The 12,560-nt window shown below is 52.5% G+C and overlaps 1 protein-coding gene across 1 annotated transcript in view; it reads right to left on the bottom strand.

Annotated features, from left to right (window-relative positions):
- The window catches only part of APMAP (adipocyte plasma membrane associated protein), a 28,037-nt gene extending 15,787 nt beyond the window's left edge, over positions 1-12,250 (bottom strand). Inside the window, exons 1-2 of the mRNA XM_029219362.1 lie at positions 12,109-12,250; positions 3,985-4,101 (exon numbers count right to left, since the gene is read on the bottom strand). Coding sequence (XP_029075195.1) covers positions 3,985-4,101; positions 12,109-12,200 — 209 coding nt within the window. The 5' untranslated portion in view covers positions 12,201-12,250. The remainder of the gene's footprint in view (positions 1-3,984; positions 4,102-12,108) is intronic.
- Positions 12,251-12,560: the final 310 nt, after the last annotated feature.

Raw genomic sequence — 12,560 nt, 5'->3', positions numbered from 1 at the left:
AGGAGCTCTCCCCTTTCCACACACAGGCAAATACGCCATTTCTCCCAACCCGTCAGCAACTCTTGCTGATGCCACCCGTACAAGTCAGGTCCTCTGCTGCCAGCCTGGTCCACGCCACCATCTTCCCTCCCCACCTCCTCCCTTGTCCCCCACAGTCTGCTCGCAACCCAGCAGCCCACCTGCACCTTAGGAAACACAGTCAGATCACGGCATCCGCCCCTCAAACCCCTGCAACGGGCCCTCTCCCCCGGAGCCAAGGTCTTCCATGAGCTCCTCGCCCTGAAGTCCGGCCACAGCCTCCTCTCCTCCCCTCACTCTGCCTCCCTGCTGGTCCCTGAGAGCACCAGGCCTTTCCCATCCTAAGTCTGCTGCCTCCTCTCCATCACCTTCTCAGTGAAGCCTGCTCCCACCGCCCAATTTAGCGTCCAACACAGCCCCCAGAAGCACAGACCCCACCCCACTCGACTTTGTTGGCAACACTTTTCAGCTCTCACTTCTCTATGTCAACTGTCTGTCCCCACAAGAACACACGAGATCAGGGATTTGTTGTGTTTTTTCCCTGTTGTATCCTGAACACCTGGCACCCAGGAGGCTCCCGGGGAGTACCGTGGGAGGGAGGGAGGAAGGGAGGAGAGCTCCCACTTCCCCCCCACTTTGCCCACCAGAGTGGGACAACCAAGGCGGGGGGGGGGGGTGATGTGGGAACTCTCCACCCCCATCCCCCTCCAGGCAGAACTCTTCACTCCCTTCCGCCTCCTACTCAAGACACAGCACAACTCCCCCCAAATTAAATCCCCCCGCTTCACCATCTGCTGCCTCCCAATTATGGCTTTCTACCTGCTTTTCAAAAACACACTCTTGGGTTAACTAAGGAGTTTTATTTCCAAAGGGGGAGAACAGGACCATGACCTGCAACACACCTGGGTTCAAACTCTGCCCGGGAAGGTCACACCTCCCAGGTGCAGGTACATGTGTAAACGGAACAACAGACGAGCACACAGAGCAGGGGCAGAGGAGCCTCCCCTGAGACTCAACCTCCCTCTGCCCACGTGGACGCTGCCGGTTTCCCTGCACTCAGGAGGTCCTCAGGGAATGGCTGCAGCATCAAACTAGTCAGTGTATCACGTGCTGTCCCTGCCCCCAAGGAGTCTGGGTAATCTCCGCGGGGAAACAAGGAAACATAGGAGAAAATGCAAAGGACACACAAACAGGGCCCCCAGGCCCGCCGCTGGGCGCAGAAGCATCAGGGAACAGCAGCCCAGGAGGCCCAGCCCAGCACCTCGGGCCGGCCCAGGTCCATGGACTCGCATTAACTCATTAATTGTTAACTCCTATTCACTCGTGCTACTCCCCCTAACTTCAGTCACCACTTATGCTCAGTTTCCAATTTTATCCTGTTTCTCCCCATGGTTCCATTCGATCAGGATCACTCTTTAGTCTTCCTTCTGAGGTGGAGCTGAGGAAATGCCCCCCCCGACTGTGAGCTGTGAATGTGTCTCACAAGCATGTGGCCAGGACACGGCCCATGGGCCCCAATTCAGCAGTGGTCACCGCAGCCTCCACCCACCACTTTGTGGAAGGACTCAGCTTCCATCCAGAAAGGAACAGAAACATTATTTTTCATAAAAGGATAGGACTGTTTCTGCCATATTTAAACCATATTTTTCAGTTACTGTAAAATTTAACATAAAAAAACACGTGTTTTAAAGAAGAGATTTTTGTGGCTATAATTTAAAAAACCAACAGGAATAGTAATTCTTCTAGCAACTGAAAGCTATTACCATTACTGTCAAAAGTATGCATTTTATTAGCAGAGTGAAACTGTAAAACTCAAAGATAATAAATAAATAGTGGCAATAAAATGCTACAGGTGGTCAGAGATGTGAGGAGCAAATAGAAACACAAAAAATAAAACTCAGGCAAGGCCCACGGGAGATCTGCAGGGGAAGGAGAGAGACAGTGTCCCATGCCCCCTGACCCCTTCAGGAGGGAGACACACTGGGGTCCTCAGAGATGCTCAGGAAACCTTTGAGCCACCCAACCCCTCTGGTTCCATGAGCGGACGCTCCTGTGCAGTGAGGACCACCAAGCTGATGCAAGTTTCCTGCGCCCGTGCCAACCATAGGTGACCACACCACTGGGCTCCCATCTCTCCACATGCAAAATGTATCCTGACGTACACTGAGCAACACCCTCCAGGAATCGGGATGTCACTTATGTCGTGTCCACTAGTCCCCAATCTTCCTAACAAAGAAAAGAAGGCTGCTCTGCACAGCAGGATCTGGCCAAGTCTGGCAGCCTTCCCACTGACTCTGCTCCCTAAGGACTGCCACCAACTACGTAACAAGCCACCCTGGAAGGGTCTCCCCTAGTCTTGCGCCCTCTGGGTCTGTCTGTCCTCTGTTTTCCTGAATCCCCTGCAGACAGAGCCCCCAGGACACCTCCGCCAGCTGAGCCCCACCAGCACTGAGACTGCACCGCTCACCCTAGTCAGTGGGTCTCCCCCTTCCTTGCTCACTTTGCTCTGAAGGGAGTTTTACAAAAGTCCTGTTTGCTGCTGTTATCAGCACTTTTCCCCAAACCGCAGATCGTTCCCGTTCTCACCATCTGCCAGCCTTCTGCCTTCATTCCGGCTTTGGGGGCCCACAGCCCCAATGTGGGAGCCAGTCATTCCCTAACTCTGAGCCCAGGAGAGGCCCGTCAGCCACACCGGTTTCTCTGGGTTTCTCCTCACCCGGCACATCTACTCCACAGACAGGGCTCATTCTGCACAACCTCAAAACCTTCCTGACCTCGCTCCCCTCCAGGCTGTCAGGACTTCACACCTCCTTTCCCCGAATTGCTTCACCACTCTGCACAATAAATGACCTCTACTGAGATCACAGGTCTTCGGTCATGGAAGCTCTAACCCTCCCTGTCCCCTCAGATGCCGGATGCTCACCTGCTCCCCACTGCCTCCTCTCTCCAAGGCCAGCTCCCCAGCCCAGGTTTTGATCCCCAGCTGTGGACACAATTCATGCTCCTGCCTGGCCAACTGGATTATCCAGAAAGGCCCAGGCAGTTTGCATTTGGGGCAGGCTTAGCCGCATCCTTCTACCCAGTGAGGGGGTCGGCAGGAGGGAGCCCCTTGGAGAGGACGCCCAACACACCACCATGAAGCCTCAACTCTCATTCACAAACCACCAACGTGTTATTCAGTTGTACCTGTTAGATTCTCTCTATACTGAGCCAGGGTTCTTATCTAAAGCTTTAAAGTCTTACATGAACTCACTCATAGTAAACTTCAGACAGCCTCATCACCCTGGGCGGTTCTGAGGGGAAACAGGAACTTACTGAACCAGGCTGCACAGCCCTTGATGTCATAAATAATTATACCAAGAGGAGCCTGGCTCTGCGTGACTGTAATTACAAATGTGAATACATTCACAAGACCCTGAGGTGTACACTATTTTTTCAAGTTATAACGGACTGCATTACCCACAGATCCCCACTGATAAAGGGTAACTTAGGAAAAATAGAACAGTAATTACAAGGTTTACTAAAAATCAGCTACTTATAAATCCTTATTCCAGCAAACATGTTTGTGACTGCTGAACAAATAGCACTTATCAATTAAAAAAAACATCAGTTACTTAAAAAATGTAAAGAAGGCAACTTGAACTTAACCTTCATTTATGTGTGCTTTTGACACTTCAAATGAATTCAGGTTAATCGTCTCTAATATTTAAGCTTCTTTTGTTTGGGATTTTTCTGGTTTTTAATTTTGCTTTGTACAGTTTTGTTTTTGAAACAGTAACATGGATAATACTGTACAACATCTAACTTAACATGAAACACAGGCACTAAAGAAATCACTGATCTCTATTTCCCATAATAACTTACCTTTCAGAGCAGGTTGGTTTATCAGTCGAGAAGTCATTTCAGCCTGTTTACTATATTTTGTCAAGCAACAGCCCCAGCCCCCCAAGTTGTGCAACAGCTCACCTGAGAGGCTGTGGGTCTATGGGAGAGTCCAGCAGCATCATGGCACCAAGCAGGGGGACGGTGAGGAACACAGCCAGCATCAGGAAGGTGGCTCGGAACACTCTGCCACTGAAGGAGCTGCCAGAGACAAAGCACAGGAAGGCACTGGGCAGGGCTCAGGCAGAATGGCCGCAGTCTCGGCCATCTGGGCAGGGGCAGCCCTCCCGCCTGGCCTGCCCGCCACCACCTCCATGTCAGTGACTAAAGGTCAGCACTGTGCACTCCATGCCCTTGCTCTTTTGTTAACCTTTCAGCGTGTGGGACACTCTTCTCGGTTATTTCCAAGGTAGTCTGCTAAGCTGTATCTTGGATCCTCTAGCAGAGGTTAAAAGTGGGCAACCCAAAGAACTGATGGGCACAAAGTGACAGAGGAGACAGTGGCGCTGAGGCAAGGAGCCACCCTCATCCACGGGGAAGACAGCATCCCTCAGCCACCACCTCTGGCCGCCTGGACTCAAAGAAGCAATGCTCAGAGACAAACTCAAGAAGGAAATAGGGCTTCCCTGGTGGTGCACTGGTTAAGAATCCGCCTGGGCTTACGTGGTGGCGCAGTGGTTCAGAGTCTGCCTGCCGATGCAGGGGACGCGGGTTCGTGCCCCGGTCCGGGAAGATCCCACGTGCCGCAGAGCAACTAAGCCCATGCGCCACAACTACTGAGCCTGTGCTCTAGAGCCCACGCGCCACAACGACACGTGCTACAACTACTAAAACCCACGCGCCTAGAGCCCGTGCTCTGCAACAAGAGAAGCCACTGCAATGAGAAGCCCACACACTGCAACAGCCCTCCCTCGCCACAACTAGAGAAAGCCCATGTGCAGCAACAAAGACCCAACACAGCCAAAAATAAATAAATAAATACATAAAATTAATTAAAAAAAAAAAAGAAGGAAACAGAAGCAGAACGTCCTGAGCATCCAACCCCAACCATTTTGGGCATCGCACCTCTAAGAGCTCAAGAGGTGACCCCAGCTCTTCTGCCTGGGAGAAGCCTGACAGATACAGACAGTTAGAGAACCTACAAGATCACACCTCCAGGCCGTCACTGCGAAAGCCATGGGGAGACCTGACAGTGCCCTGGGGCCTCTAGCGAAGCGTGTGGACAAATGACCATGGGGGACTGAAACTCCTCTCCAACAATCTTCACACACATCCTCACTCACCCATGGACCAGGGAGCACGTGAAGCCTCCTGCTAAGAAATAAACCGCCCAGGATCACTGTTCCCTTGCATCAGCGTATTCAAATTCACTGAACACCTGAAATCAAAAGTAACTTAAAGCAAATTAAAATCATGAGCTCCTAAAGTGGAAAATCTTTTTCTATCAAAATAAGATGACTTGAAAAAAATCAGGACTCACACTTAACAAAGCAACTTGACGTGAGGGCAATGTTTCACTTGACTTTTGACAAGATGGTTTCAATGAAGAATGCAGAAATGTGGGGGCCTGGGCGCCAGCCCCAACTGTCCCAACTACAGCCACGCCACTTCAGGTGAGCTGTTGCACCCCGAAGCCCACGGTTCCCCACTGTGACTCGGGGTTTGCAGCAGAGTAACCTCAAAGTCCTACCCAGTTCTGAACATTCATGATTTTAATAAGCAAGTAAAGCAGAAAACAAATCGTTCTGCTTCTACTGGGGGTAGGTGGAAATGAAAGAATGACAGAGTGCCCCCTGCAGACACATGGACAGCATGCTGAAGTGCCTGAATCCTGCCCCCAGTCTAAACAGGAGGACAGACTGTCCTTAGAGCTGCCAGGAGGAACGTGGTGGCCCTGCTGATACCCTGGTTTCAGCAAAGTGAGACTGTGCATGACTCCTGAGCCCGAAACTGTGAGAGAATCAATTTGTGTTGTTTACATTAAGTGTGTGGTTGCTTGTCATGGCGGCCACAGAAAAGTAATACAGTTTTTTTTTAATTTATTTATTTTATTTTATTATTTATTTTTGGCTGCGTTGGGTCTTTGTTGCTGCACGTGGGCTTTCTCTAGTTGCGGAGAGCAGGTGCTACTCTTCATTGTGGTGCACGGGCTTCTCGTTGCTGTGGCTTGTCTTTGTTACGGAGCACAGGCTCAGTAGTTGTAGCATGTAGGCTCAGCAGCTGCGGCTCACCAGCTCTAGAGCGCAGGCTCAGTAGTTGTGGCACACGGCTTAGTTGCTCCGTGGCATATGGGATCCTCCCGGACCACGGCTCGAACCCATGTCCCCTGCATTGGCAGGCGGATTCTTAACCACTGAGCCACCATGGAAGTCCTAATACAGTTTTCTGATTAAACTAAATCTGTTACCTGGAAATGGGGTGCTGCTATAACGAATACCTAAAAATGAGGAAGTAGCTCTGGAATCGAGCTGTAGGTGGAGGAGGAAAGAATCGTGAGGATCAGGAAAGAAAAGGTCTAGATTTCCTCGAACTGACTGTTGTTAGAAACACGGACCTTAAAGACTCTGCTGGCAAAGGCTCAGGACGAAGTGAGAACAGACTGTGAGCTGAAACATGGACATGGAAGGCACTGCTGGTGAGACCTCAGGAGGATGCCAGGACAAGGATCAGACCTGGAGGAAAGCAGCAGAGAGCCGGGCTGACTGTATCCCACAGTGAGGGGGACAGCACGCCTGTGCCTGATGAGCCGGGACACCTCCAAGCAGAACTGAGGTGCACCTGTACCTTCATGCACAGGGGACAGTGCTGACCTTTGACATTCCCTTCTGCTAATGAGTATCCCAAACTGCACCTATTTTCCCTCTAATAACCTCCAAAAAGCGAGTTTTGTTCCTAACCCCCTTTTCACATGGGGTTGAGGACGCACCCCCAGCAGATGAAACGCCGAGTTGCCAGGCTCCTGGCAGAAGACAGGTGACCAGGAAGGGAAAATCAGGCAACCCCTCCCTCCCAGGCCGGTCTCCAAACCCCATCAGCCTTCTTCTGTCGTGACTGACTCACGTGGTCAAGGGTACAAGAACAGAGAGCATGCAGTGCACACGTGGCACAGATCAGCACTGACCACCAGACACAACAGCAGGCGGGCACGACCTGAGAGGCCTGCGAGGGGCAAGGAGCAAGGGCCCCGAAAAGTGTGATGACAAAGACGGTGAAAACAAGAGGTGCCATGCAACGTGCTCAGGAGGGTGACCAGGCGGAACTGGACCGTCCGCTCCAGGACGAGGGAAGTGGATGGGGCACGGTGGCCGGCGCACGGCCCACTGCCAGAAGGACGAGACCGAGGGCCAGGTCTGACCCCAAGCCCACAGTCACTGCTAGCAACGCCACCTGCCAAGGACCGGAGGAGACGCCTGGACCTGGAGCCTGGAGTAGCATTTGAAACACTCTGCACAAGCTGACTGTGTCTGCCCTTCTGGGCGTTGCAGGTAAATGGAGCTACCGGTGTGACCTCTGTGAGCCACTCCGTGCACTCAACACAACGTGTCCGGCTTCATCCAAGCTGCAGCACGTGTCAGCACCTCCTGCCTTCCGCAGCTCAACACCACCAACGTTTATCCGCTCGTCTGCTAACGGACACTTGGTGGGAGGGGAGACGGGGAGTGATTATTTAATGGGAACAAGGAGTTTCATAGGATGAGGAAAAGTTTTGAAACCATAGTGGTGGTTGCCCAACACTAAACATCACTGAACTGTACACTCTGAGGTGGTTCCCTTTATTTTATGTGAATTTCACCTCCAAAAAAGTTAACGGTGATGAAAATATTCTTAACTTAGACTGTGATGACTGTTGCAAATCTCTCTGAATAAACTAAAAACCCCTGAATTGGACATTCTAAACTGGAGAATGATGGTATGTGAATTACATCTCAACAAAGATGTCAAGAAAGTAAACAAAGTCAGTGACCAACTCTGCAAACCGCCCGTCCACAGGCTGGGACATGCATCACTCACTCGGTGCCCAGTCTGTCAGCGTGATGGCCACAGCCAGTGTCTGCACAGCAAGAGGGCATCTGCAAGGGCGCAGGGAAGGAATGGCTGGTCCTGTGGTTCCTTTAAAAGTGGAGTCCCAAAGAGTGGGCCACACGGCACCGCACAAACCCTTCCTTCCGCAGGGCCCCCACAAAGAAGGACGGGCCGTCCTGCATAGGGGGCTGATGTAATCCCCCTACCCCCGGCCCCTGCTCCTCAGGGGAAGCTGCCTTGTGCAAACTCACCAACGAAAATGGTGACACTGGCCAAAGAGCCCCTTTCCCTTTTCCTTGCTGAACACGATTCCATATAAAACAGATCCTTCCCATCTAGCTCGGACTCTATGTTGTTAACTCTCCTTTTCTACACTGTTGCGTACATTTGAAAATCTTAATTTAGGAATGTGATTTAGAGCTTGTGGCAGCGTGCTTGAAGACCTGGTTGCCCCTTCCTACGACGGGGAAAACGAGGAGTCCAGCCGGGACAGAAGGCAACTGCATACAGCTAGAAAGGTGGCCGGAACTGAGACAAAGGCCTGTGTCCACACGGCCCATCCTTGCCGGGGACCCAGCCAGCCCCCTCTTACAAGCAGAGTATAAAGAACTGGAGAAGAACTTGGAGGCCACCCAGCCCAGTGCTCCTGAAGGGGGCACCTCCCCTGGGGCAGCTGTAAACAAGGCCCAAGATTCTGTCTGGCAGGTTCAAGCCCCCCAGTTGTGCCTGATGTGCGGCCGGACACCGCTGACCTGATTCAAACCCCTCCCCAGTGAAAGAAGTCCATCAACACCCTGGCTGACCGCCAGCCAGCCCCTTTGGAAAGTTCTGCACAGGGTCAAGTTTTAGAAACAGCAGCTCAGCCCCAGGCTGTTTACTTCCTCACTGCAGGCTGAGACACATTAGCTCAAAAGACCCATCAGCGCCAGACTCCAACTTTACATATCCAATTACTTTAAAAATAGCCCAAACACAAATTTTTAGCCATTTAGAGCCTGCCTGCTTTGCATTCTCTGTGAAACCTCACCAGACAGCTATTACCCATCGATAAAACAGCCTCGCCACTCCCACCCCACTCCTGCCCTTGGAGCTCTCTGACCACCCGCCTTGACCCGGGAGCCTCTCTCATCCCCTCCCCCGTGAGATTCCCCCACACGCAAACCCGTCAGTGTCACCCACGAAGCTCACGTGGCTGCTGCCACCCCACAGTCACATCACTTTCCTTCATCAGCCCCAGCATCCCTCAAACCCGCTACGTAACACCAAAAAGGGACTGAATTTTTAATTTTGGTTCATTTTAATTAATTTAGACTTAAGTAGCTACATGTGGCCAAGTGGCTGCCACATCAGACAGCACCACCTGGGAGCCCACGAGCATTTAATGACCACCTCCACACACGGCAGGCATGCCAGGCCCCATCAAGTTCCCGCCCTCCGTGCATCCTGGTGTGAACACGGCCCACCAGGGAGTGACAAGCACACAGGGGAACAGTACAGCAGGTCGGGCAGAGGGTGGGGAGGGCTCGAAACCCATGAGCTCTGCCCAGAAACTTCAGGAGAAACCACTGAGCAGAGCCATGCAGCCGAGGAAACAAAGGACTCAACGAGCTCTCGGCACAGGCGAGAGCTGCACTCCCCTGGGCACTGAGCCTGTAACTGCTGGGTGCACAGGTCCTGGGGGTGAGGTCGGAGGGCTTCCCACCCAGGCTCTGGGCACATGGTTATTTTAGCCCAAGGTTCATTAACTCTTTGACAGGCCCATCTCACTGTCAGCTCCTGTGAGCTGGCACAGTCAGCCACAGTTCTGCCTCTCCTGCACGGCTGCCCCCACCGCACACCTGCCCTGCGTCCACTCAAATAAAGGACCCTCCATTCATCCATACCATTTTCACCGACAAAGTGCTGCACGTGCCCATCCTACTCTCCTTCCCAATCTGGGTTGACACATCCCAGAAGGTCAGCAACTTCCCTCCCAGGTGCCATCTGGGAAATCAACTTGTTTGCCCCAACCTCTACACCTGCACCCTGAAATTTCCTACAGTCTCTAAGGCAAGAGAGCGATCACAGTGACGCAAGAGGATTTGACAACTACCATCGGCTCAGCCACGACTTACAAAATCCTGTTGCGGCACCAGCCAAATGCGGCAGAGGGCATCTCTAACCACTTCTGCACACAGGACATCAGGGCCTTGAGTCGCAGACGGAAGTCCTGACCAACAGATTCAGTGAGATCAAAAAAGACCTGTGATTTTTATGGAAAACCTGTTAGGCCCAAATCCAGGGGAGACTGGAACCCAAGGTGCCAAGTATACCTGGAACCTGAGAGTCACACACAACTCTTCTCAATGCTTCTCACTGTCCAGCGGCCAATTCTGTCCTTCATTCATTTTCATGTCACTTGTGACTCCATTCCTCTGTAACTTTACATAAACCACATGACTCACAGAGACCTCAACGACCTCACCAGGAAAACAGAGCTAATGCCACCTTTCATGCCAAGAGTCAGGAGATTGAGCAAGGTATCGTTCAGTGTCCTGTCCACCGAAATCTATTGTCCTGCTTCTGTTAACTGAACAGTATGTCCTTCAAGGCTTCCTTTATTCTGTTCAGCATGTCTAAAGTTTACTCTATCATCATCACGTTTCTAGTTCCTTCAGATTCCTTTACTTCACCCATTATACACAACGTTTTCCCGTCTTAGGGTGAACTCTCAACTTTTAAGGTAATCCAAGGTGACAATCAGATAAACTACTAGAAACCACCACAAAAGAAGTGAAAAATAGAGAAGAACTGCATGGTAAAAATAAGAAAAAACTAAAGAATTACAATATACACATACGAAAGAAGGTGGGTGACAGGAAAGAGACTGTTACAAAAGATACAGAAGAAGAGCAAAGAAGAGAAAGAGGGAAACACAGGAAAGCCAAGAAAATGTCTTAAATTAACACAGTGCAAAAGGCACCCAGGGAAAGACCAGCAACAGGTGAGGACTTTGGAACATTCAATTAACCCTACTATTAAGGAAGAAACCCCCAGAGAAACTGAAAAACAGTTGAATTAACTCTGCCCCCTGCCCTGGGGCCTGGAGTGCCTGGGGGAGCCCAGCTGAGAGTCGGGCCCATCGAACGAGTGCAGTCAGGCACTCTATGCCCTGCACCTCCAGACAGACCCAGGCCGGCTGCTTCCTGGTCTTCTGGGCATGAGTGTGTAGAGACTCGGTGTTGGCACAGTTTCTGGAGCACAGCACTGCCAGTCCGATCATGTGTGCTCTAAAGGCTCCTAAGTCATCACCAGATGATTTCACAACACCCACAGTCAAGAAGGTGTCCAACCTGTCCTGGTTTGCCCAGGGTCAGCACTTAGAGTCCCACGTCCCAAAGTCCAGGGCAAACCAGGATAGCTGATCACCCTACAGTGAGGACTATATACGAAACATATATCCAACCTTTCCACTGGCCCCGAGACATATTATTGAAAACTCTCCATGAATCTCCTTTCTAGAGCCCAAACGCTCCTCTCTGCCATGTCTCTCCTTCAAATGTGTTCCTCTCATTATCATCAGGGAATAAATTCGGTCTCTCTCGGCAAAAGCTGTCTCACATTCAGTATGTACCACACCCGCTGGCACTCCAAGAAATATTCCCAATACTTCTATCAACATATAAGTCAATCAGTTCCACACTTTGAGCTTGGTCTGTGTGGGGCCTCTTGGTTCTTCCTAAAAATCCAAAGTTAGGACACTCAGGGCATAAAGTAAAGAGAAGAACTTTAAGAATTTTATAGGCGTATGCTTCAGTTTTTAGTTAACAAAGCAAAGTATATTTAAATTCCGGAAGGTCCCTATGCATCTCCGTCCCTACCAGGAAAATGTGCAAGCCTGGACCCTCACAAAAACTGCCCAAAAACGCCCCTTCGGCTCCCCGTTCTTCCTGAAGGCGCGGCAAGAAGGGCAGGTGCGGAGGCCCTCTCCGCGCGCCCCGGGCTGCTCCGCAGACGTCCCCACGGGGAAGTGCGGCAGGGCCGGGGGAAGGGGGGCCCGGGAGCCGGGCAATGACCGAAGGGCCGCAGGTGCACCGCGCGGCGAGAGCCCGCTTCCTCCCGTGAAGCGAGGCCCCCGGGGACTAAACGAGGCGCTCGCCGCTGTCACCGCCTCGGGGTCACGGTCCCGCTCCGGGCCCGGCCTACCTGCCGCCCTTGGCCTCCGGGACCCGGGCATCGTCCGTGACAACCTGCGGCCGCACGGGCCGGCGCTGCCGCAGCCCATCCGCCTCGCTCATGGCGCCCGTGCGCCTGCTGCCTGAGCCCCGCTCCCCCGCCTACGGCCCGGCGCGCGGAAGTGACGAACAGGCCCCGCCTCCCTCCTCGGCCGTGCGCGGAAGTGACTTGGGCCCCGCCCCTTCCGGCCGCCGGGGCGGGAGTTGCTGCAAGGCGCTCCCCGGCTAGTCCCAGCGAGCGGGCCGTCCCGGAGGCGGCTTCCGGCGTCTGCATCGCCGCGTCCTAGCCCGCAGTCCCAGCCTTTCACGTCCGTTCTGACCTCGAGGCGAGGCCCACCAAGAGTCCCGTGGCCGTTTCCTAACCGATGGGGTTAAGGGGAAAACGCGCCGGAAAAGGGCAGCCGGCCGTGTTCGCCATTGTGT

Source organism: Monodon monoceros, unplaced genomic scaffold (genome assembly GCF_005190385.1).
Source record: "Monodon monoceros isolate NGI ecotype Baffin Bay Population unplaced genomic scaffold, NGI_Narwhal_1 Super_Scaffold_13, whole genome shotgun sequence".
Lineage (NCBI taxonomy): Eukaryota > Metazoa > Chordata > Mammalia > Artiodactyla > Monodontidae > Monodon > Monodon monoceros.
Note: the sequence above shows the minus strand (reverse complement) of the source record. Positions and strands in the feature narration are given on the sequence as shown.